Below are 24,729 nucleotides of genomic sequence, written 5' to 3' on the forward strand. Positions count from 1 at the left end.
GCCAGTGTCATATGAAGAGCTTGCACTGCCAGTCACGAAGGGCTGGATGCTCCGGATATGCAACTATGCGCGCTGTGCGCTCATGCACAATTTATACACCACTGGCTGCATCCAGCCCCTTTTCAGCCACATCTGGCGATAGAGCATGATCAGTGTCATTGTGGCCACTAAAAACGGCGGTGGTCCAGAAGTATACACCCCCCGAAACAGAAATTAGCACAGTGGAATGTGTGCGTTGTGCATCTAACGGCCTCCACAGACGAGCTGGCCTTCCTACAACATATGCGCCTACTGCTCCTTTAGTAGCTAACCCTATATTCCCTCCCTTACAAGATAAAGAAGCGGCCATACATGCAAATGTACACGGTGTCAAAGTATTTGCTGATTTGTATCGCGATGACGACTTCATCTCCAGCCTGCCAAACTCCGACTCAGAAACGCAGTCACCGTCGGAAATATTATTATATTATCAAATCCGCTCCGCTTGCAGCACAAGACATGAGTCCTTCCAAGGCCCTCCCTCCACTTTTAAGGCGCTGGAATACATGTACGCAAGTGCCTCACGGTGTAAACTTATAATGCACCTCTACACACTAACACAGTCCATCTCTACTACTGACACCACGAAGGCTAGGATGGCTTGGGTGGAGGACTTGAGCTCTGAGATAACGGAATCGCAAATGAATTTACTGTTGTGTCCAAATTGACCAGCGTTCACCCATCCACAGACTATGTCTGATACACTTTAACTATTTACATAGGACTTCTAGAACACCAACACAGCTACATAAAATCAGGCTGACGGATAACCCGCATTGTGCGCGGTGCCACAGCTCAGACGCCACTTTTCTACATCTAGCTTGGACCTATCCTAAAGTAGCAAATTTCTGGTCTGAGGTATGCGTCACACTGTGGGATATTATAGGGGCACCAATCCTGCCAGATCTTGTTGTCTGCTTATTGGGCTATGTGGAGACTGTCCTGAGAAAATACTGCCGGCCAGCGGCGTTGCTACTACTTCTGGCAAAATAATATGTGGAGATGCACTGGTGGGGAGAACAACTCTAGCAGGAAGCCAGTTACAGGGACCAATAAGGTCCAGTTGAACAGTTACCTCAAGGTTAAAGCAGTCTCCTGTCCAGTTCAAGGGTCTATTGTTAAACTGTCTTAGGAATCAATGGAGTGGTCCTGATACAGGAGAGGCAGGATGCTAAAGATGCTCAAGGATTTGAGGGCATTGAGCTTAGTGTTGGGTGTCTGCCTGGGGCCACCCCTTGATCCACGAACACTGTAGGGTGACGGTGTCCACAATGGTCCCTCAAAGTCCGTTTGAAGCCCAACTAAAAACCAGTTGCCAGTGATCTGTTAGACTCCGGTTACAGTTAAACCAGTGTAACGTCCTTGTGGGGCAACCAAACTGCACTCCATGACTTACCCAGTATATTTGGGTCCAGCTTTTGAGGATTGGAACTTGGTCTCTCAGGCTGCAATTCAGTGGTCAGTAGCTATCAGGCATTTTTGTCGACAAACTCGTCAAGACAGGCTTTTTCAGCTTTTATGGACATGTGGCTGTAACAGATGGTTAGCCAGCTGACTCTTGAAATCAACTTCACAGTCGGGGGGGGGTTGGGCGTCTTTTTCTCGAGCGGGACCCCACAGGCATAGTCCTGCCCTTGCTAGCCCAATGTGCAGCAGGTGCAATCCAATCTTTGGTGCAGCCTCTCTTTTGCTTGATCCAGCGAACAGCGTTCAGACCTTCTTTGGTCTCTTCTCCAGTAAAGACGTAATCTGCGATCTGGGTGTCGGTGCCTTTTGTTGTTCCCACTGCGAGCTCAGTGGACTGAGGCAGCTAACTAGCCAATCAGGTTACCAGGTCTCTCCTGTCTGATGACAACCTCCTGTGAATTGTGGCATCTAGCTATCCCAGGGTATAGGTGTGGCTACTTGGGGGCAACACGCCCACGGAAAAATCGATTTGGCAACAGCTTCTTCCTCTCTGTCTGAGATGCCAGCCAATCATCTAACACAAAAGAGACACCCTCTAGTGTGTGACTACCATTTGCCCATCAAAGGCAGCTTCCCCTTTGAAGCTCACTTTTTGGGTTCACACCCTGATTGGCCTACCTGCCAAGAGAAGGTCACCCCTTACACTATAGGTGTGGCAGGGTATACTCAGACATGAGTCCCTTTCTCACTGCTCCATCAGGATTCAAGCAAGCCGGGCCGAAGAAGGCTGAAATGCCAGAAACCGGTCCCCGGTAGCTTGTCTCCTTTCTGGTGAAGAATTGGCTTGGTAGTTTAGTCTGCCCTGTTCCCATGATGCACTGGGCCAGGGACAGACTGATTTGCATATAGCCAGGTTCTGAACTGGGATGGGGCAGTGAGATAAATAACGGTGATGGATCAAGCCCTGATCTTTGGACTGGGTAAGAGTGGTCTGTTTAACTCAGACACTCTGTTCATCACCACCCCCTTTTTGTAAACCCCTTTTGCATTGGCAGAGACTTTGTGTTCCTCCTTTAGAGTCGTTCATACCTCTCTCCAGGAGGCCATAAGATTTTCTTGTGTTACAGCAAACAAATAATGGACGGAATGCTGACAATGCAAACATTCTCCCCAGTCAAAAGATCTGGGTTAAATCCACCGTTCTTTTGCCCACTACGTCACCTCAGTTTGGACCCAGCCATATGCAAATCAGTCTTGACCCTGTGCCCCATGGGAACATTCCAGATCGAACTGCCAGGCCAGGTCCTCCCTAGACCGGAAACAAGCATCCCAGGACCGGTTTCAGGGTATGTCACCCTTTCTTGCGCACTGCTGCTTGCGTGCAACCGTAATCGGTCACTGGAAGCTTTTGGACAACAAAGTGGCACCTTTCTAAAATTGACATTTTGGCATAAGTTGCATTAAGTTCGACTTGGGCAATACGCCGAGTTTAGTGCAATGATTATTTTAATATCTTGAAGTACCGTACATAGGATTCCCATTCAGAAGTTAGCACTGCTGAGTTGTCAGTGTGTGACTCTGTACTTGCCAATGTGGCTACTAGCCTGCAACAGCCTGCCTTAGGGCTCATTAGGATGTATTTATACACTGCATGGAGGCAAACTGGCATCCAGATAGTGAGTTGCCTAACGCCTTTCGTAGCTGCCTCGATCACAGGCTGTTGGCGCACATGCAAAGAAACAAAAGACACTCATGTTACTTCAAATCTATTGCCCTTTGGTGGGCCTTTCTAGTAAGTTCCATTGTTGGTGCAGGCTGGGACCTGTAGTGTCCTTTGTACAATTCTTGCCCTTCAGCGGGTTCTGCGCTGTGACACACTCTTTGTAAATGCAAAATAGCCTCCAGTGGGTTTCCGGGTAACCAGAGGCAGTTTATTTTATTAAGACCTGTTGTCCCGCATGGCAGGTTTGGGCACTTCTGGACCTGTGCGGCCCCTTTAAAATTCACGGTTGTGCAGTCTTCCCTACCTGGACAAGGCGGAAAACATCTTGCAAAGTTTTATACACTGCATGAAGACGCACTCCACAACAAGGTCATGTTTTCCGGCTTGTCCAGGTCGGGAGCACTGCACCACTGTTAATTTTAAAGGGGCGAGAATTGTACAAGCCCCTCCTCAAGAAGCGCTCCGCAGACCCTAATGACCTAAAAAACTACAAACCCATCTCTCTCCTCCCCTTCGCGGCTAAAGTCACAGAGAAGATAGTCATCAGCCAACTCACGAGCTTCATTGAAGCCAACTCCACCCTCGACTCTTCCCAATCTTGATTCCGCAGCAACCACAGCACTGAGACCGCCCTCCTCGCCACCACAGATGACATCCGCACCCTCCTCTGCCAGGGCTACACGGCGGCCCTCATCTTACTTGACCTCTCTGCAGCCTTTGACACCATCTCCGACTGCATTCTCACTGCCAGACTCCACGACGCCAGCATGCAGGGAACTGCCCTCAACTGGATCCGCTCTTTCCTCACTGGCCAAAACCAAAGAATCAGACTCCTGCCTGCCCTCTCCGAACCCACAGAGATCAAATGCGGTGTACCCCAAGGATCTTCGCTCAGCCCCATGCTCTTCAACATCTACAAGGCCCCCCTCGTCGCCCTCGTCCGAAAACATGGGCTCAGCATAGTCTCCTATGCCGACAACACCCAGCTCATCCTCTCCCTCTCGAGGCAGCCCGACATCACCAGACTCCGCTTCCAGGAAGGAATGAAAGACATCACTTCCTGAATGAGCAGCAGCTGTCTGAAGCTCAACTTGGCAAAGACAGTAGTCCTTGTCCTCTGCCTCACCCCCTCAGCATGGGACAACACCTGGTGGCCCTCTGCCCTAGGGAGCCCCCCTACTCCCACAGACTATTCCCGCAACCTCGGCATCATACTCTACTCCCCCATGACCCGACCGACCAATGCCGTCCCCTCCTTGTGCTACAACACCCTCCGCAAGACCTTCAAGTGGATCTCCGCCGAATCCAGAAAGACCGCCACCCACATGCACGTAACCAGCAGACTGGACTACGGAAACACCCTCTACGCTGTAATCAACAAATCCCTGCTCCGGAAACTCCAGACCAGAACACCGCCGCCAGGCTCGTCCTCGGCATCCAACGACATGAACACATCACCTAGCACCTACGACAACTCCGCTAGCTCCCTGTTGAGAAGAGAGTAACCTTCAAGCTACTCACTCATGCCTACAAATCCCTCCACAACACCGGACCCCAACACCTCAACGAACGAGTATCCTTCCACGCACCCAAGAGAAACCTCTGCTCTGCTGACGTCCCCGAAACCCTGCACATACTCAGAGCCAGAACGGGTGGAAGAGACCTTGAACAAACTCCCGCTCAACATCAGATGTTCCCCCACTGTGAGACCCTCACAGGTGAATAGTGCGCTTTACAAATCCCTGATTGATTGATTGATTGATTTAACAAAGCTGACCACTAAAATAACATTTTCATCTCTCCTGATTAATTCCTTTCTGCGTTGGATAAATGGCATTTGAAATATATTCCTGAGATTCTTACATAGTCATTCATCTGGAAAACATGAAGAACATGGAAGTAGCAGATGAGCAAGTAAGAGTGCGGATTTCTTTCGATATTAGTCAGCAATGATTTCCGCCCTTCACTCATGCATCGAGATCTCATGGCGGCCTTCACAGCAACTTCGAGGACCTCTACATTGTGCTAGATAATTGCTAATGGACGTAAATTGATTCTGCAAAATCATTTCCCCCCTTACTATTGACCTGCACCAATTTCTGTGGCAATTCTTTCCAGGAGCAATAGAAGCACAGGAATGTTTTTGAGAGGAAGTAGAAGGGAACATGCAGCCCAAATTTGATGCAGCCATACTGGTGCTTTCAAAGTTTAAATGGGTTTTCGCAGTGTTTTAGAGGGAAAGCATATAGGAATTCTGATCAATCATTAAGGTATTGCACAAGCAGCCTTAACCTTTTAAACATTAATGATGTGCATTGTAGCATGTTGAATCCTTGTTGGTCTCAGAAATATCTGCTGAAGGCACTGGGACTAAAAAATGGTGTTTACTAATAGCGGGTTTACTTCCAAGTGACGAAAAATGTGAAGGTAATAGCTAAAACACTCATCATGTACATTTTGTACCTTCTCAGTATGCAATTGTACTGCGATGTTTTTGGATATGCTACTAATTTGAGGAGATGGAATTTGACTGCAAATACCAGGGAGGTGTAACACACTGGTAGTCTCCATCTAATACAGCGGTGTCCTGTTTCCTGTGTGCACCATAACACCACTTTTTCCTTTACAAAAAGGATAAATGCCTTCCATGCCAAGGTGATGGCTTTAGATATTGTCTTGTACGTCTTTCTTATTCTGTAACGCACTAATGGATGCAATGCTACAGTCGGCTCGCCACATGAACTTTGACTAGCCCACTCCTAGCCCACTATTGCGGAAACTGACTGCCTTCTCAAAGATTGGGAACAGGTGACCACCAGTGAGGAACCGATGGAGCCGGTGAGAGATCAAAAGGACCATGGCCTTGTTATCTGAAAGCCTATCCTAATGATCTTAACTGATCTCAGCTGCAGCAGTACTCCTGGTATAATGAGGTATATAGCTTGGCATAGCAAGAAGTGGTGGACGGGGTATGGTTTATTTCCACAGCTGCTGCTGCTCAATGTGATGCTCTTAGGTCAAAGGAGAAAGGAAGGAGAAAGTAGTGATTGGATAACTACTAGTGCTTCTCACAGACCACTCCTTGATATGTTTATCTAGAACTTGTAAGACAGGCAGTTGGTACTACAGTGTCATGCAGTTACCTTGTGCTGGAGCGATTGCGAGCCAGAACCTGCATGGGTAATGATAACATGAGTGAATGAATGCCCCTAAGTAGGAGAAGTTGTGTTGGCTCTCAGGCAGTTAATCCTTTTGATATGCATACACATAGATTTTCTGACATTGGCTGCCACAGCAGATGGCTCCTTTGTGAGGATCCCCGGTGTTACATTTAGACTGAAGGGTATGGTCTTTGGCACTGTCTTATGATCAATTATAACAACGCTTATATATAAAATGTAGGTATGAAGAAGATTTGTGACTTTGGATAGTGCTGTGAAGTTCCCCCAGTGAAACCAAAAAAGGCTTGGGTCCGTGTGCTAACTGGCCTAGACCACTCTAATGTAGAACAACAAAACAGATAGCCAGTTAGATTATTTAGAATGCAATTATACCTCACTTAGCCAAAAAAATCCTAAGCAGGCACACTTTTCATTTAGTGATTTTTACTTATTTCATGATTTTTTGAAAAAACATTTACATCTGTCCAAACGTCAAGAATACTCAAATAGCAAAATTCACATGGAGTACGATACTGCAAACGCACATTTTACAAACAGTATAAGTGAGACATATTTACAAAAACACCATATACAAGAAAAAGAAACGATGCCTCTATTAATTCAATGCATGGGGCACCAGTCCTGATAACATAGAAACAAACAAGGGGCCGTTCACTTCTTTTTTGCTGGCCTGCTTGTTTGACTGTGCTGGAAACTTTTTAGTTCAAAGGTCAAATCTCAGGTAGACAATGTCTCGAATTAAAGTCCTGAAACGCCCTTCCTGAATCCTGTCCCAACACAGAGTGAAGTTCCCCCAGGTAGAGCCAAGAGCGGTCACTTTCACCTTGACAAGTACAAGTGAATTTATCCGCTAAGGACATATTCTCTAGCACCCTAACTAACTCCTGTTATGCCATCAGTGCGCAGAACAAGGGGTATTCATGCAGGAAAATCTTCACATCGTCTCTGCTTCCTCAAACCTTACTTGAGTGAGGGGCTCATCTCAGATAGAGGACAAAGCAGAGTCTTTAAACTGGTACTTTATACAGACTCCTTTCTCAGCGTCTAGGCTGTGGCTGAAAGTGTGGCATACACCAGTAACATGTCTCCACACTTTTTGGCAAAGAAGAAAAGAAGAAACATTAGGCAGTGTTGGCTGACTAGTATGAAGTGGCTGATGATAAATGTGCCGACTGTCTTTGTGCAAGTAGATAGGCAGGGTCACTGGAATTATGTGGCAAGGGAGCAACAAATGATGTGGCAGGCTTGGCTAAACTGTGGGGCAAGAAAGAGCAAATTATGTTGTATAATTCGCCATTTGCTAGTATTACTTCATTATACGTCATGTTTACACATGCTAATACTGTCTGGGCAATGTTTTCACCTTCTTAGTACCGTTTGAAGAACGAAAAAAATAAAATAAGCAACTGTATGACAAGTTAACCTTGTTTGCACGCACTAGAAGATAGAAACCATTTTTTGTTGTTGAAAAATCTGCAGATTATTCAGCAGAAGGTGTATTATGTGTCAAATGCAGCAAATTCATAATTGTACGGAATAGATACAGAATTGCATAATTCCAGTGGCCCTGGATAAGGGACATTACTATTGTAACAGGTGTGAAATGTATAGGGAGGAAGAGCAGCACATGCCATTTCTTTCCCAGACATGGAGGCAATAGATAGCTATGATTGTATTCTACTGAATAACTGCCCACCTAAGGTCTGGAGTGAAAACGTGAATAATCTTTTCAAACTCGGGTTCTAATTCTTGTCAATACTGGGGGGAGGGTGGGTTGAGATAAAATGCTTTTAGTTTTAGCCAACTTTCACCCACAAAGCATGACAAAAAATATACATTGTGGCCCCCTACACAAGCCATGAAGTGGCTTTGGAGTGTGTCTTTGAAAGGTCAAGTTCCTCTTATATGACATGTCCCTCTGTGGAGTTAGAGTTTGTTTGTGGAATTCTTTATGTGACTTGCAGAGACTGTTTAATCCCAGTCAAGTCATTTCTTAGCCTGTAAAAGTTCAGTAGAGTTTCAAAAAATGGTGCATGGTTTTCTTAGAAAACACCGCGGTTTATTTTCTGGTGGATTGCTCCTTGTCAGCATCATCAAGTGTGGCCCTGTTGACTAGTCTCAAACTCTTTGTTGGGTCTGCGAGAGCAAAAGTGCTACTGGCTATGTTAATACTTCTGTAACTTCCGATCATCTTTTATCAGTATAGGGATCAATGGTGTGTCACCAGAGGTGCTTGTCTCAGTCATTTTGGAACAAAGTAGTTTTAGAAACTGCTCTAGAGTAAGCAGAAACGGAGTATTATACAGAAATTGGTGGCTAACGTGCCAAATCGTTAGAGTGAACTGGAGACATCATTGTTCTCAGACTCATACCCAAAAAGATTATAGATTCGAGGTCAAGATTGCCACAATAGTGCTCAGTTGGGGCATAAAAGTAACCAGAATAGTTTGAGTACTATTTGCCCAACGACTGTGGGCTTAATTCACAAACTGCATTTTCTACTATGTAAAGTCGTTCTACAATAGCACTACCTGTTTATTACAAAAGGCAATTCACAAAGTGCACATCTGTACCTGCTTCTGTCCTGTGTTTTCTCTGAGGAGATCTGCCCCGATTTAAAGAGTGTTTTCAGATGCTATGCCCAGGAGTCCCACACCACTGCTTTAGCGGGCGGGTGAGTTAGCGGCTCCCACAGAAGCGGAGGTAGGCAGATCCACCGCCATCCCACCAAGACAGGACCCCACAAGTCTTCACACCCTAGCCTAGCCACATAGAACCAGGCCACCAGGTACCTGGCAACGAGGAAGGGTCGCTTTATGTACACGTCAACTCTCTGCCACCCATTTGGACAGGCGGGAGCCAGGACGCAATCCCTGCTCTTCGAGAGTCTCCAGCTTAGGCAGTATCCCTGAGCCATGCCTTCTGTCTGGGGTTCTTCTGCCCTGGCAAGGGGCACTGAAGGGAGAAGAGCCGGGTTCCCCTGTACCATCAGTGCAACTCGCCTGCTACCCCCTGGTGGTGCACACGTGGGTATCCGAATGGCAATGTGTGACTACCCCTCATGCCCCTTAAAAGCAGTTTGTACTGGCCTAGAGGAGCACAAAATCTCCGCTGAGAGCACCTAGGGTTCCCTCGTAGTCCCGACTTCTTCTCATCCAGGCTGCTCTGTTGCCCAAGACAGGACTTTTCTCGGTTGCTTAAAACACGAGTAGGCAGAGATCAGGCATGGGAGGTACCAGGCAGCAGGGCCTATTAGGGGGTCCCATCCCAGGGAAATACTGATTTGGTTCCCACAGGGTTATGATTGGTGTGCGTGGATTCTATCTTGAGAGGACTGTCTATTGCATCGTGCCCCTCCCAGAGGGGCCGGCTTCACTCACTCAGGTCCCTTGATTGTCCGTCAGGTCATCCTGTGGTTGAGGAGGCGGTTCTGTGCCGGTCCTCGCCCAACCGCTCCACCAACCAGCACATAAAGGAAAGACCAGAATCTGCGGTTATGTCCATCCAGGAGATGGCCGAGAGTTTGGACCAGCACCATCAGTCGCTTGGACTGCTCTGTTGTCAATGGTCATTCCACCAGTTCACTATCAGAAACCTTATCACGACTTTTACATCTTCTAGATAGTCAAGTTCGATTGTCTTTTTCGTGCTCTGCCATGGGCGTTGCCGACCCCAAAAGGCCAATCAAAAGACCTTACTAAACCAACTGTTGGTAGTAGCTACGGGCATGTGTGTACAAAGAGCAAGAATTTCTCTTTCATGGGAAATAATTAGAATACCTTTCACAAGCAGAGTTCAACAGGTTACCCACACCTGTCAGCTAAGGGTAGATGCAAACTGATTTGTTCAGTGTAGCATGCATGAAGCCTCAGATATCTAAAGGTATCACAGACCCGTTACTAATTTATCTCATGTGGTTACATCACTTGTTCCGCTAAGAAGTTGTACACTGACCACTGGGGGTTGTGTAAGTAGTTAGCTTGAAGGACTATTGTTGGTTAATGGAATTAACCAGACAAATCACTCCAAAAACTAAGAACAGCCATGCACCACCACCCACAGAATTGAGAAAGAGCTATAAATCTGTCAATGCTTTCTGTGTTCTGGCCAGGTGAGGTTTCCTGTGTTTAGTGAAATTAAGTATCACGCTCCACTCCTGGTGGTGTCCTTCTGTCACTTGCTTTAAGCTTCAGCTTTCCAACCATATTTCCCCAGAACCCAAGTACTTTGGTTTCCTGGAAGCTGCTAGATGGGTCATGGAAATAACACCACTGGATCACTAGACTCATTTATGGTCGGAACTCCTACAGTAGCTGATCATCTTCGTACCTCGGTCTTTCGGTATTGATTAATTAAATAATTCTTGACAAATGCTTTCGCTTTGGTTCGTCTTGCTCTCGTCCAGGAATTTCACCTAAAGTGGCACAATACAAATTTCTCCGACCTTCCCTTTTAATCATGGCCCCAGTACTGGAAATCAGCAACATAGAATCCGAGTCCTATTGCACTATTCCTAGCTGAAGTATTTAGGTGAACAACCTACAATGAACTCTCTCAGTTTTTCAATGTGAGTTCTTTTGGACACCTAGGACATTCAACATCATCAGGGGGGTGGCGAGAGGCAGGAGCTGGGGCAGGTGGTAGCTCGGCTCGCAGTGGACCGCCAGCTCGATCTCATGATCCAAATATGAGCTTTTAAACTGCAGCACCTTTATTATATTCTTTTGGAGCAGGAATACAGTGGCTGCTGGCACCAGACTTATCCACCATAGATCCTCATTAAAGGGTTTAAAGTGTAGTCATTTGAACAAGTCTTGTATTGTTATTTTTCGTCACTACCTCCCAGAGTCGCGAGTGCCTAATTTGCACACTTACTGGCTTCCTTGAATGTGGTCGCTGTTTTTGATACTCTAGCTTGAACCCTTATTTCATGTTACCCATGGGCACCATGGTAGGCTCAGAAAGTACCATAGAAAGTCGATAGGTCAGAAATCTGAATAAATAATCACTGTCACAGGAACATGCGATCAGCTTAAGGTTATCTACAGTCACCAAAGCAGACAGGCGAGCCCAAATTGGTCTTGGCTTGATAAATACAGAGATCCCGGGAGGTCAGCACTCATCTGCATGTATTAGTTGAATTACCACAGTTATGCAAGTAACAGATTGACGATGAAAGCAAACATAGCTGATTTAATTAGCCATTCTTAGTTTCACTGTACCGGCCGTGTGTACTTAAATATGCATGGCTTAATACTGGAGACAGACATATACTACTGGCAGGATCAACCAGGTAACAGCACCTGCTGGACAAGAGGAAGAACTTTCTGCCCTCCCCGGACCAATCTTTGCATCCCTCGAAATCCTGCTGTGGGAGCACATGCTTTCCTTCAGAGGGCTGGGGATGGGACAGGGCAGTCAAAAAAGCTCTGGTGAGCCCAGCCTGCTCCACAACGACACAAGGGACAGGTGGGGTGAGGTGCAACCTAAGCCAGATACGGGCACTGGTCTGGGCAGCTGGGACACCTCAGGTAACAGTCGTTCCAAGCTGCTGTTGAAATGCGCTGGGTGGAGAAACATGTCTAAAAAATGTGAACCTATCTTACAGCGGGAAGGCGATTGAGTGAGAGAGAAAGAAAGGATTGTAAACACCATTAATTTTTCTTGTCAGGGTATCAATATTTGTTCATCTTTCATGTCACTGATGCCTCCAGATACTTATTGATTGGTACAGCAGAACTCTTGTTTATCTCCCACTCTGCAGCTGCAGCGTTGTCATAAGACACCGGCTTAGATTAATTTCAAACACTGCACCTTACCTTCTTTGGTATTTATGAGTGTAGGCGATGCAGGTCAACGTTAGAAGCACACTTTGTAAGACGATGGGTGTTTTAGTTTGAAATGACATACTTATTTAGGCAGATTTTAGAACGAAAACTACATATACTAGTCTACTCTGTACTCAGATATCTTTAAAGAGTAAACTCTAAACAAAGTGCACAGACATCAAAGAGCCCACAGTTGGCAAGTCCTATCTTTTGGTTATAGAGTGGAGAAAAGTGGCACTGTTATTGCAAATTCCCAGCAATCTATACAATTCCATAAAAGAAGTCTATATTTCATAAAAATACTAGAAATTGTAAATTATTACACAGTTGTTATGTTCAGAGTTCTGTAAAGGGTTAGAAGCGTATCGATCTCCTTACATGTTATTTATATAATATTTAATTTGGATACAACTTAAAGTAGTTTTTTCCCATAGAAACGGAAGTTCATCGTAATAGAAGAAAAAGAGCATGAAGCATTTACTTCCCTTGCCAAATCTTCAAAACATCTTCAGGTAAGCGGTTTAGAGGCTAATTTATTTTTATTGACTGATACATTCACAGTGTGTTCTCATAAATGCAATATAGAGTATATTTTATGGCCTGAAAGAACTGTCCCAGTGATTGGTTGCATTTCAATTTCTTGGGGTCCTATTCACTAAGGGAAGCCCTCAACATGCCTTCTGCCAGAGCCCTGGTTGTACAAAGTGCATAAGATACAAAGTTGGCACAGTGGATTGTCCTTGCCCTTGCTTTAGGTACTGGATTCCATTTCCTATACACAACTGGTGTTGTAACATATTGTTTGTGCTTTTCAGCATGGGGCTGTGGCCATTTGGCTGGATTGCTTATTTTTTGGGGAAGAGAGGAAGAAGCCAAGACTGATTTGCAAATGGTTAGCCTTAGATGAGCATTAAAACATGGAATTGAATGCTCCCAAGAGTGCTTGCCTGTGGTCAAGACAGAATAAAATATTTCTGTCCATTCCTTCTTGTTTGTCTTAGAGCCATCTTCTCAAGTATTAGTAAGTGTTTACTCCACCCATGCTAGTGTCGGTCAACTTTGAGAACCACGTCTCACTAGTTAAACTTTACTTTCAACAGCATTATGCAAGATGTGCCATCATTACCGTGTCCAAATCAAGGCCAGGGTTACAAATCCATGTCCATGGTCTGCCAAATATGCCATCCTTTGTCAACAAGTGGACTTCTTGACCTTGCTGTTGAGTACTGAGCATTTACACTGCTCAAACACATCACTTTTAGACACTTCTGTAATAACAAAAAGACTGGCCACTAATAGCACGGCACCGATTTACCTTTGCTATAATAATTATTTATACATTTTTCCAGACATTACCAGAGGGATAAGTGCATTTTTTCAATTTTGTAAGACTAAGTATGGTTTTAATCTTACTTTGCCATTTTCAGTCTACATTGGATCCATCGGATGCTCGCACTTCCAGAAACCGGACTTGCATACTCCTCAATGTGTGCTCCCTGCCCCGACACGCCCTAGAGATCTGGGACCTGATTGACACCCTCTCGTCCGACGTCACCTTCCTCGCGGAATCATGGACTAACGCCACCTCCTGCCCCGACATCACCGCTGCCATTCCTGACGACTACAAGATCCAGAGAAAGGACCGCCCCCACCGCCCTGGAGGAGGATTCGCCATTGCACACAAAACCCCCCTCCGACACTCCAAATCCAGCAAGAGTGACCCCAACTCCAACACAGAACACCTCCACTTCCAAATCCAGACCAGCCCCAGGACCACGCTACATGGCACCCTCATGTACACACCACCAGGACCCCGCTTCCAGTTCGCAAGTACCATCCCAGAGCTCGCCGCATCCCACGCCATCACCTCCACGGACTATATCCTACTCAGGGACCTGAATTTCCACCTCGACAACGATGACGCCCCGACTCCACCACTCTCCTCGCCAACATAGGATTGAAGCAGCTGGTCAACACACCCACTCACATAGCCAGACACACCCTCAACCCAGTCTTCGCGGGATGGACGAACTTCCGCTTCAGCCACACCACCCAGCCACCCTGGATGGACCACCACTGCGTCCATTCTACCTTCATCACCACCACGGCACCCAAACCCCCTCGCGCCCGCCACGAAGGAACTTGGAGCAAGGTAGCAGAGGAACACCTCAGCTCCTCCCTCCTCCATGACCCCCGCAGCGCCACGACCGACGCCAACTCCATGGCCATAGAATTTCCCCGCTGGATCTTCCACTGCGCCGACAAGTTGGCACCCCTCCGCCACCCCGACAAGCAATGCCCTCTGAAGGCCGCCTGGTTCACCACGGAACTGCAAGAAGCCAGACCCTCCTGCAGATGCCTAGAGAAAACCTGGTGAAACTAGAATACCACGGAAGCACGGAACAACCACAGGAGTGCCCTAGAGGAATAACACCAGCACATAAGAGTCACCAGACAGACCTTCATAAGAGACCAACACAACCAACACCAAGGAACTGTTCAACATCATACCCCAGTAAGCAAAGCCCCCCAGCAAAGCCACGGACGTCACAACTTCCCAGGAACTCTGCGATCAGAAGATCATGGCCCTCTATGACAACTTCAGTGAACAGACACCGGACACCACCCCCCAACCCCTCTACGCCGCCGATAAGCCAACCATCATGACCTGGAACCCTGCCACCATCGAACACATCACCGCAATCATGAAGAAAACCCACTCAGGACCACCTATGTTCCCTGCCATCTGCACATACTCCACATGCCACCGCCGCCATCTCGCCCGAACTAGGCGGACCATCAGCGCCTCCTTCTTATCCGGCATCTTCCCAGACGACTGGAAGCAGGCAGAGGTCAAACCCCTTCTCAAAAAACCTACGACGACCCAACAGACCTGAAAAAGGACAGGCCCATCTATCTCTTCCCCTTCGCGGCCAAGGTCACCCAGAGACTTGTAAATGCTCAACTGACTGCCTTCATCGAAGATAACTCTATCCTGGATGCCTCCCAGTCTGGATTCCGCAGCAACCATAGCACCGAGACCGCCCTCCTCGCCGCCACTGACGACATGCGTATGCCACTCGACCAGGGACACACTGCGGCCCTCATTCTTCTAGACCTTTCCGCAGCCTTCGACACCGTTTCACATCGCACGCTCGCAGCCAGACTTAACGAAGGAGGGATAACAGGAGCCGCCCTCGACTGGATCCAATCCTCTCTCTCCGGCCGAACCCAGAGGATCAGCCTCCCTCCCTTCCTCTCCGAACCCCAACTGCGGATTACCCCAAGGATCATCACTCAGCCCCACGCTCTTCAACATCTACATGGCCCACCTCACCGCCATCGTCAGACATCATGGGCTCAACATTGTATCCTACGCCGACGACACCGAGCTCATCCTCTCACTCACAAAGAATCCCGAAGACTCCAGACACTATTTCCAGGAGGAAATGAAAAACATGGCAGCCTGGATGAAGAACAGCTGTTTGAAGCTCAACTCAGAGAAGACCGAAGTCCTCATCCTCGGACCCTGCACCTCTGCCGGGGACGACACCTGGTGCCCCTCCATCCTCGGGAATCCACCCACCCCCACAGACCACGTACGAAACCTTGGCATCATCCTCAACTCTCCTCTCTCTCCATGAACCAACAGATCAATGCCGTTGCCTGCACCAGCTTCAACTGCCTGCGAATCCTCTGCAAGACCTTCAAATGGATCGCCCCCGACTACAAAAGGACTGTCACCCATGCGCTCATAACCAGTAGACTGGAGTACGGCAACGCCCTATGCGCCGAAATCAACAAAACCCTTCTACACAAACTCCAAACCATCCAGAACGCTGCAGTCAGACTCATCCTCGGGACACCGCGTCACAAACACATGACCCGTCACCTACCTTCAAACTCCTCACCCACGCCTATAAATCCCTCAACAACATCGGACCCAAATACCTCAACGAGAGCGTATCCCTCCACGTACCCAAGAGGAACCTCCGTTTCGCCGACCTCGCCCCGGCAGTGGTACCCCGCATCCGCAGAAACAGAGAAGGAGAGAGGGCTTTCTCCTACATCACAGCCAAAGCCTGGAACGAACTCCCGGTGAACATCAGGCGCTCCCCGACCCTGCACATGTTCAGGAAGGACCTCAGGACCTGGCTCTTTGATTAATCCGGACCTGCTCCTCCCTCCCCCCTCAGCGCCTTGAGACCCGCACGGGTGAGTAGTGCGCTTTACAAACCCCTGATTGATTGATTGATTGATTGATTGATTTGCAAGCTGTTACTACTCACATTGTTCTAATGTTGTGCCTTATAATTCCTGGCCTAACTTCTGTGGCCTTATATGTAGGAGTTCAAACCCCTTTCATAAATGGAGATCAATTGGTGAAAGCAATATAATCTGATTAAGATCAGTATACCTGTTGAACACCATTGACTTTGGGACACCTAAAGAATCTAACATATGCTAACTAACTACAGGATGTCACAACCAACAAATGCACAGTAGAACGAAAACGAAACCATCATTTAACATGCATCCATGAGGGATTCTTTTGGAAGTAAGTCTGAAGGTGAAGGGCCCGAGTCTTGTAAACTTTAACATATTTGCAAAAAAATATATATTTTTACTGAAAACAATTAGCGACATAAGCTCTGGCACTGAACGTTTTGCAAGGTAGAACTGACTACTGCATTAACTGGAGGAAGGGGGCTGGGGTGTCCAATGAGAGTTCAGAATAGAATATGAGTCATGAGTTCTTAGCTTTCTGTTACGTTTAGGTTGGAGCCTGTTACGTTAGTGGGGCACTATAACAGCAGTAATATGGATTCCCTCAGGATGAGGTTTTCTCTCTTGGCTCCGTCATGTCAAAAGAAACATTCATTCAAACTGGAAGATACACGGTTCTGGTAAGTAGAGCTGGTGACATAGTTTGTAGGCCTGTTGTCTAGCTGAATGTGGGTCTGAACGTTGCCCGTGTATGGTGGAGTTACAAGATAATGAATGCACTAGGGTCCGTGTTAGTGGGTGCATGTAGATGTTCACAAACTCTTTAACATCACCGTACCAGACACTCCAGCCCACACACACATCTCCAAATGAAGGAAACGCATGAAAGAAGGAATCTTTTTTAGATGATGATAGTAATATTCCAAAACAGTCTTAAAAGATAATGTTAACAGAATTTGTCTATCAATATCTCACCTATACAAACCTCATAAATTGGAAAAATAAGTGTACCAATCCTCTGAGGATATGTGATATCATGGGGTGCTTTGATTACCTTCCAGGGTACTCAGTTTCCAAAATTCACCCATAACCTTCTCTGTAACAGAGAATATTTTGAATCCTTTTGGTATGGCAGTTACAAAGTATCAGTTGTTTACTCTCAGCCCCCAAAATGGACAGTTCCAGTCAATCAGGTTCACTTCTAGAGGTGGTGGCCCCTAGCAGCTTTTTCTCAGCCAGTCATGTCTCCACCAACACCATCTCAAGCCCATCTTTAATAACATCATATAGTTGGAAATGCACTCTCAGTCAAAACATCAAAGAATTATTTTAGCATTCTGCATTGGTTACATTCAACTCTTATAGTGGATACAAACCCTCAGGAGGTTAATGTTACTTCTCCCTTTCACTCCCCTCTAGTAGTTCCTCAGATGAGGTGGTGTCTCTTGAACTTCAACCTGAACTAATTCTGCTAATAGTGCTTAATTTATATGAAATAGGTGCAGGGATCCAAAGTGGTACTACCAAGAATACAGAGTCTTGATTCCACCGTATGCCTCTTTTTTTTTTCTCCATTTTTAGAAAACCTTTATTCATTCTTAAACATAGCACACAGCATATAGCCTACAACCCGGAGGCCGGCAGCAAATCAGATGTAGCGAATCTGCATCGTCTGGTCACATCATACACAGCCAATTAGCCGACACCCCAGAGGTCCGGCGGCATTCAAGTAATACACAGTATAATAGCCTCCAACTTATCAATAACTTTGCCGTTCCGAACCAGTCTCGCCCTTCAGTCGTGTAGGATATTAGTATCTTGCCAATCCTTGCTGTGCCTACCTCACTAAATGGCAGGCCTAAAAATAATTCCTTGTGTAAAAAATACAAATTCCAACCCTAACAATCCCCCCACCCTAAACTCGCCATCTACTCGCCGTCTCGTCCCATCGTCGTAGTTGTATATTGCCTTACAGCCTCGCCTACCTCACCCCAAGGGGTTACCTACACCGCCCATTCCCTGCCCTCTCAAAATGATCAAGTCAGTACCATTCAGTTCACTCTGCAGTCCTGTGATCCCTTACAGACCATCAGTTCAATCAAGGTTCCCTCTCCCTCCCCTCCCATCATGCAGTGGTCCAGTTCTTCCAGAGCTATCCTGGCTCTCTTTACGTCTTAGCCCAGGCGATTGCCCCATTAAGTCTGCCCAGTCCCCTCCTCCATCAGTTCCTGTATGTTATGCGTCTCGTTCTGTGCTGTCCCCTCCCGATCTCCTACGTGTAATTCCCGTCCATCATTCGCCTCACCCTGTGATGTCTCCTCACTTTCCCCAGTGGGCAAATATGTCCGATATAGGCTCCAAAAATTCTTAGGCCGACTTTTAGGGGGAAGCAATTTGCTGTATGTTTCCGACTGCGTGCAGCAATACAACATATCTCTTGCCCATCTCTTTATGGTTGGCATCGGACCTCTCATCCAGCACAAGGCAACAACCCGTCTAGCCACCAACAAGACTATATCTGCCAGACGTCTCAGTGCAACCGGCAGTGGCTTGGAGTAGCCTAGTAGTGCCAGCGCCGGATTAGCCGGCATCTCTATTTCTAGGATCACACTCATCTCCGAAAAAACTTCTTTCCAAAACTTATTGACACCAGGGCAGCTCCACGCCATATGCATGAAATCTGCCTCCTGTGCATGGCAACGCTCACACACGGCCGTTTGACGAAGCCCATATCTATGCAGCATCTCTGGCGTGTAATAAACCTGCTGCAGAAATTTGAAATGGATCAGCCTATGCCTTCCGTTAAGAGATATCTTCCTCGTATTTGTACAACAGTATTTCCACATTTAGTCATCTATCTGTATCTGTAAATCGCGCTGCCACGCCATTCTCGCCTGCGAGTGTTGCTGTTCCTTTTGTTAAGCGCCTATCTCAATTAAGTTCGTAACTAACTTGTTAGGGGCTGCCGTTTTAATCACATAAGTGAGCTCTGGGATCTCCGGAGGCTCGGCCAGGTCTGCACCCAATAGTCCCAACAGTGCACTGCGCACACTGTAGAACTGAAATTGTTGCAACAGTGTGGCCTCAGCACCCGAGGAGAGAATCTGCTCCCATGTTTTTACTACCCCGTCCATAAATAGGTCCTCCATCTTTACTATTCCTAGTTTATTTAGTGCACATATGACTCCTTTCTCTTTCAGTGGGGCAAGCCACACCGCCCAGTCTATCAACATAAGTGGGGAGTATAGCAGCATACAGTTCTTTTCCCGTAATAGCGCATGCCACACATGATTCGTGGCCTGTAGCGAGTCCAGTTTACCAATACTGCGATCAGCCGGGTAAAACACAGTAGCTGGTAAAGGGATAGGGTCAGCAAACAAGCGCTCAACTTTCACGTGAGGGATATCCGATTTCCCGTGTGTCCACGTGTGTAGATGAGCCGCCTGGGCGACTCTGTAATATCTTTCCATGTCCGGCGCACCCAGTCCTCCGATTTCATAAGGAAGTGTTAATGTTTTCCATTGGACTCTAGGTTGTTTGCCGCCCCAGGCAAGTTTAACTAGCACTTGAGTCAGGTTTTTGAAAAAGACCTTGGATAGGACTACTGGGATATTATTAAACAGGAACAGGAATCTAGGTACTACCACCATTTTCGTGATGTCAATCCTTCCCATTAGGGACAAGGGCAGCTTGCACCATGCCTCCACATCCTCGGTCAGTTTCGCGAATGCAACCCCATAGTTTTCCCGTACTAGGACGTCCGCATCCGTATGCAGCTGTAACCCTAAGTACCTGACCGGTTCCGTAGTCCATTGCAATGGGTATTCCATATCAAATTGTTGCGTCACCGGTGTTAGTGGGAACGCCACCGATTTGTTCCAGTTCACTTTTAGACCTGACAAAGCCCCAAATCTAACTACTTCTCTTATCACAGAGGAGAGGTTCCTTTCCGGATCACGCACATATAACAATGTGTCATCCGCATATGTAGAGACACCTATCTGATATGTTGGAAAGTTAATCCCTTCGAACCGATGGTATTCTCTAATTGCGCACGCCAATGGCTCCGCTACCAACGCATACAATAAGGGCGAAAGAGGGCAGCCCTGCCTTGTACCTCTTCCTATTCCAAAAGCGTCCGTGACACGATCACCCAGTCGCAGTCTCGCCATTGGCTGGTAATATAAAGCACCTATCATCTGCAAAAAGGGTTCCCCAAGCCCCAGCTTACGAAGCACTCTCAGCATGAAAGGCCACTCCACCGAGTGAAATGCCTTCTCCATGTCAAGGAAAATCGCTAACGTTTTGTTCTCCTGACGTACATGCTGCATGGTCCCTAGTACTGTGCGGATATTATACGTGAGGTTTCTGGCCGGGATAAATCCCGCTTGCTCCGGGGCAACCATTTCTGGTACAAGTAATGCCAGATGCATGGCCAATACTTTTGCATACAGTTTAGCGTCCACATTTATCAGAGAGAGTGGTCTGTATGAACCACATGCGTCAGGAGGCTTCCCAGGTTTCAGGATAGTGACAAGTAGTGCCTCTCTCATAGAGCCAGGCATGCTGCCCTCTACACAGATGTCGTCAAACAGTGTTGACAAATGCGGAACTAGCTTATCTTTAAAAGTCTTATAGAAGCCCACCGTCAGCCCATCAGCTCCCAGCGCGCTACCAGTACGTATCCCCTCCAGAGCCTCCATAATCTTGTCTTGGTGTATAGGCATCATCAAGAATTCTCTGTCAGAATCAGACAGTAGGGGCATTTTAATGTAGCTAAGATAATCATCTATTTCCTCTTCCACGCCAGAGGATCTAGACTCATAGAGTCCAGCATAATCGTCTCTGAACTCCTCAAGTATTGCTGTTTCACCTGTGAGTACTTCCCCCGTTGAGGCTACCAGTTCCTCTATCACCAGAGGACGTCGTTCATTCCGCACCATTCTAGCCAGGAGAAGCTGAGTCGTTCCCCCTCACCATAGGTGCGTGCAGTGGCGTACTTGCCCATGTGTTGGACTTCTCTGTCCGCCTCTTCATTATAGTCAGAAATGAGTGTTTTGATTTGCTTTGCAGTGGCAGCCTCAAACCTACCTTGCTGTTGCTTTTCTAGGGTTGATAATTGATCTTCAAGACTTTTCAGCCTCTGTCTTATCGCTTTGAGAACACTGGAGTGTTTGGACATTGCAATGCTACGGATATACACTTTAAATGCTTCCTAAACTGTCTGAAAACTATCGACTGACCCCACATTGGTTTAAAAAAAACTGTCTATTTCCTCGGCGAGCTCTCCCCTGGAGGAAAGCGCCACGTAAATGAGGGGATTTTTCTTACCGGGGCTTCCAACACCAGAAGCAGAGGGGAGTGGTCCGATAGGGTGCGTGGCAGTATCGTACAACCTTTAGTGCTTTTAACAATGACTTGAGATGTTAACCAGTAGTCGATTCTTGTATGGGTATCATGGTATGCAGAGTAGTGCGTATATCCGCCCCTCGTTGAGTTTCTATATCTCCAGACATCGACCAGGTCCAGTTTGAACATCTCCGAATTCATCTGCAAGGCCGCAGCCGCCGGGCGCCTGTCTGGCCCGCCAGACCTGTTTAACTCTGGATCAAACACCAAATTAAAGTCACCCCCCATAACATTCTAGAGCCAACATAAATTCTGCAGTGTGTAGCTAGGTCCACATAAAATTCTGGGGAATCATAGTTGGGGCCATAAACATTGACCACTATGAGGTCGTGTCCTTTACCCACACATCTAGCAATCAAGTAGCGGCCTGCTGCGTCCGCTTTAATCATCGTCAACTGTAATTTAGATCTAGGATTCACCCACGCTATCACTTTTCTGGAATGTGTAGTAAACCCTGCAGCCACACTATTACCCCTTAGTCCCCTGGCTGAGAGCATTCTGCTTGTGATCGGAAGGTGAGTCTCCTGGATGAGTGCTAAATTGATGTGGTGTCTGTGCAAATAATTTAACATCTTTCTAAGTTTGCGGTGATCGTTAAGCCCTCTCACATTCCACGTCAACGCTCTCAGTGTCTCTGAAGCACTCTCGTCATTCATTCTACTATTATCAGTCATCTCATAAACAGGGCATTATCTTCTTCAAATAAAATTGTTCTCCAATCCCCGGATGGGGTACCCCTCTGGGCGTCAGCTAGCAAAACTAGTCTCCGACAATGAGAACTGAGAGGCACATCTTCTGGCGTTACAATCAACTTCCCTGTCCCTGGAACAAGAGTTCCCCCCCACCCCACTCTTCCCCTCCCACAGCCGACCACCCCCAACCTGGCCTGGCAGTACCCGTTCCCTCCCTCCAACTCCCTCCCGTTAGAACCTTCCAGTACAACCCCAAAACTGGCAGCGCCAGGAAAGAGGTCACCATACCAGTTCTTCAGTATTATACACTTCACATTCGCCCCTAGCGCTATCACCCTCAAAGTGTCTATTAACGTGAGACAAAATCTATACTCAGTGAGTTCTTTAATGGCATCTCCCATTGCTCCCCCCCCCCCCCCCCCCCCCACAGCGCACCCCGCACAACAAAGTACAATAACCAAGCGCATTTGGTTGTATGCTAATTCCATTTTCTCACATTGACTTTTGAATGTCATCAGATCGCTATCAGGCACATATATAATGAAAAGATCTCACCCAGCCATGGTGTCGCAGTCCATTCACAGACCTCTCCAACCTCTCTGTTGCGGCACTTCTCCGCGTATTAGGCACCTCGCAAAACTAAGTTCCATTGACATGCCACCGCCCAGTCTCCAATGAGACCAACAGTGAGCGGACCGGTGCACCGTCAGCCAAACTACTCCTGCTCGTCCAGATGGCTATTCTCCTCCTGCTCCCCATTTTGACCACTGGGGCTACTCCTCTGTTCTTTGGACCACTCCTTTAAAGATTTCTGGAGTTCTCTAGGGTCCGTGAAAAAATGTGAGTGACCTCGTCTGTTGATCCGCAGTTTTGCCGGATACAGCATGGCATAGTCTAAGCCAAGTTCCCGCAGTTGTTTCTTATATGGATCAAAGTGCCGTCGCTCCTCTTGAACTTTCGCTGTAAAGTCAGGGTACAAGGAAACATCCATACCTTCAAATTGTAACTTCCCTTTGTCCCTTGCCACCCGCAACGCCGTATCGCGGTCTCTATAGTTCAGCAATTTTGCTATTATCGGTCTCGGGGCGCCCCGGGGCGCGGACACGGTCCCAGCGTGCGGGGAGCTCTTTCTACGATAAACATCGGCGAGAAGACATCCTCTCCCAAAAGTGTGATCAGGAGTTTCTCTACAAAGAGTTCCATCTTCCCAGTTTGTGTCGTCTCCGCAATCCCCGTAATGCGAATGTTTGAGCGCCTCGAGCGGGCCTCCAAGTCCTCTGACTTATCCTGTATGACCTGGAGCAGCCTAGAGAACTGTTTGCGGTCTTTATCCCATTCAGTCTGCACTTCTTCCACCTCAGTGAGCCGTCTCTCGGACATGTCGAGCCGCTCCGCATGTTTGTCCACCCGCTCTGACATGCGATCCATACGGTAAGTGAGGGCATCTATCTTCGAGCCAATTGACGCCATGCTGTCTTGCAATCCCTTCTCCATTGACACTAGCATATCTTTTATGTCCGCATACATTGAGCCCTCTGGGCCCTTGCTTCTCGGCGATGGATCAGGCGCTGGGATCTCCGTCGTCTTCGTTCTACATTGGTCGAATGCAAGCTTGGTCTGGGTTTTATTACTCTTGCCCATAGTGAGTAGTTAGGTTCCAAGGTGTCTTGCCCTCGCATGGGATGTAGCGGCCGCAGTAGCAGTATTCCGTAATGGCCCAGCCGAGGTAAAGATTGGAGCAGTTGCTTTCACTATTTCAGTTCTGTGAGTGCAACGGTATGGCCCCCCTCACTGCGCAGCAAGTAGCCAGGCCTCCCTTTTGTCTCTCTCCAGCTGCTTCGGCCTACTAAAATCTTCCAGCCAGGTCACCTACCACTTTCCCGGAGGCGTCTGGTAGTAGCACTGTCACGGCCCCAGCAGTCAACCATGCAAGGATTAAACTCAGGTACCTCCCTCAATCCAGCCCTCCGGACCACTTCTCCTATTGTGGATTGCTCTTACTGCCATCCCTCTCCACTGCGATCACACTGGCTTCATGTTGGGTGAGCTAGCAAATGTCGTCAAAATGGCGCGCAGGTTCTGGGTTTGGCCGCAATTCTGCAGCTCACGCTGTCCGGCTTCACGCTCACCCAGTTCCTGGTAGGGGAAGGGACCCCCTGTCCCACAGTTAGTGAGCGGCATGCTACGGGTTATAGCAGGGGTCACTATACCTGTCCTCTCGC

General features: G+C 47.5%; 1 protein-coding gene and 1 pseudogene across 1 annotated transcript in view; one reads left to right on the forward strand and one right to left on the reverse strand.

Moving 5' to 3' along the window:
* Window positions 1-24,729, forward strand: part of LOC147666376 (5'-3' DNA helicase ZGRF1-like) — a gene marked incomplete at its 3' end in the record, with an annotated part of 444,183 nt that overhangs the window by 206,932 nt on the left and 212,522 nt on the right. The window contains exon 8 of the mRNA XM_086949098.1: window positions 12,614-12,691. Within this exon, the coding sequence (XP_086805224.1) occupies window positions 12,614-12,691 (78 nt within the window). The remainder of the gene's footprint in view (window positions 1-12,613; window positions 12,692-24,729) is intronic.
* Window positions 9,914-11,647, reverse strand: LOC147666377 (18S ribosomal RNA; annotated as a pseudogene).

The sequence above is a fragment of the Lissotriton vulgaris genome, unplaced genomic scaffold (genome assembly GCF_964263255.1).
Source record: "Lissotriton vulgaris unplaced genomic scaffold, aLisVul1.2 SCAFFOLD_871, whole genome shotgun sequence".
Classification (NCBI taxonomy): domain Eukaryota; kingdom Metazoa; phylum Chordata; class Amphibia; order Caudata; family Salamandridae; genus Lissotriton; species Lissotriton vulgaris.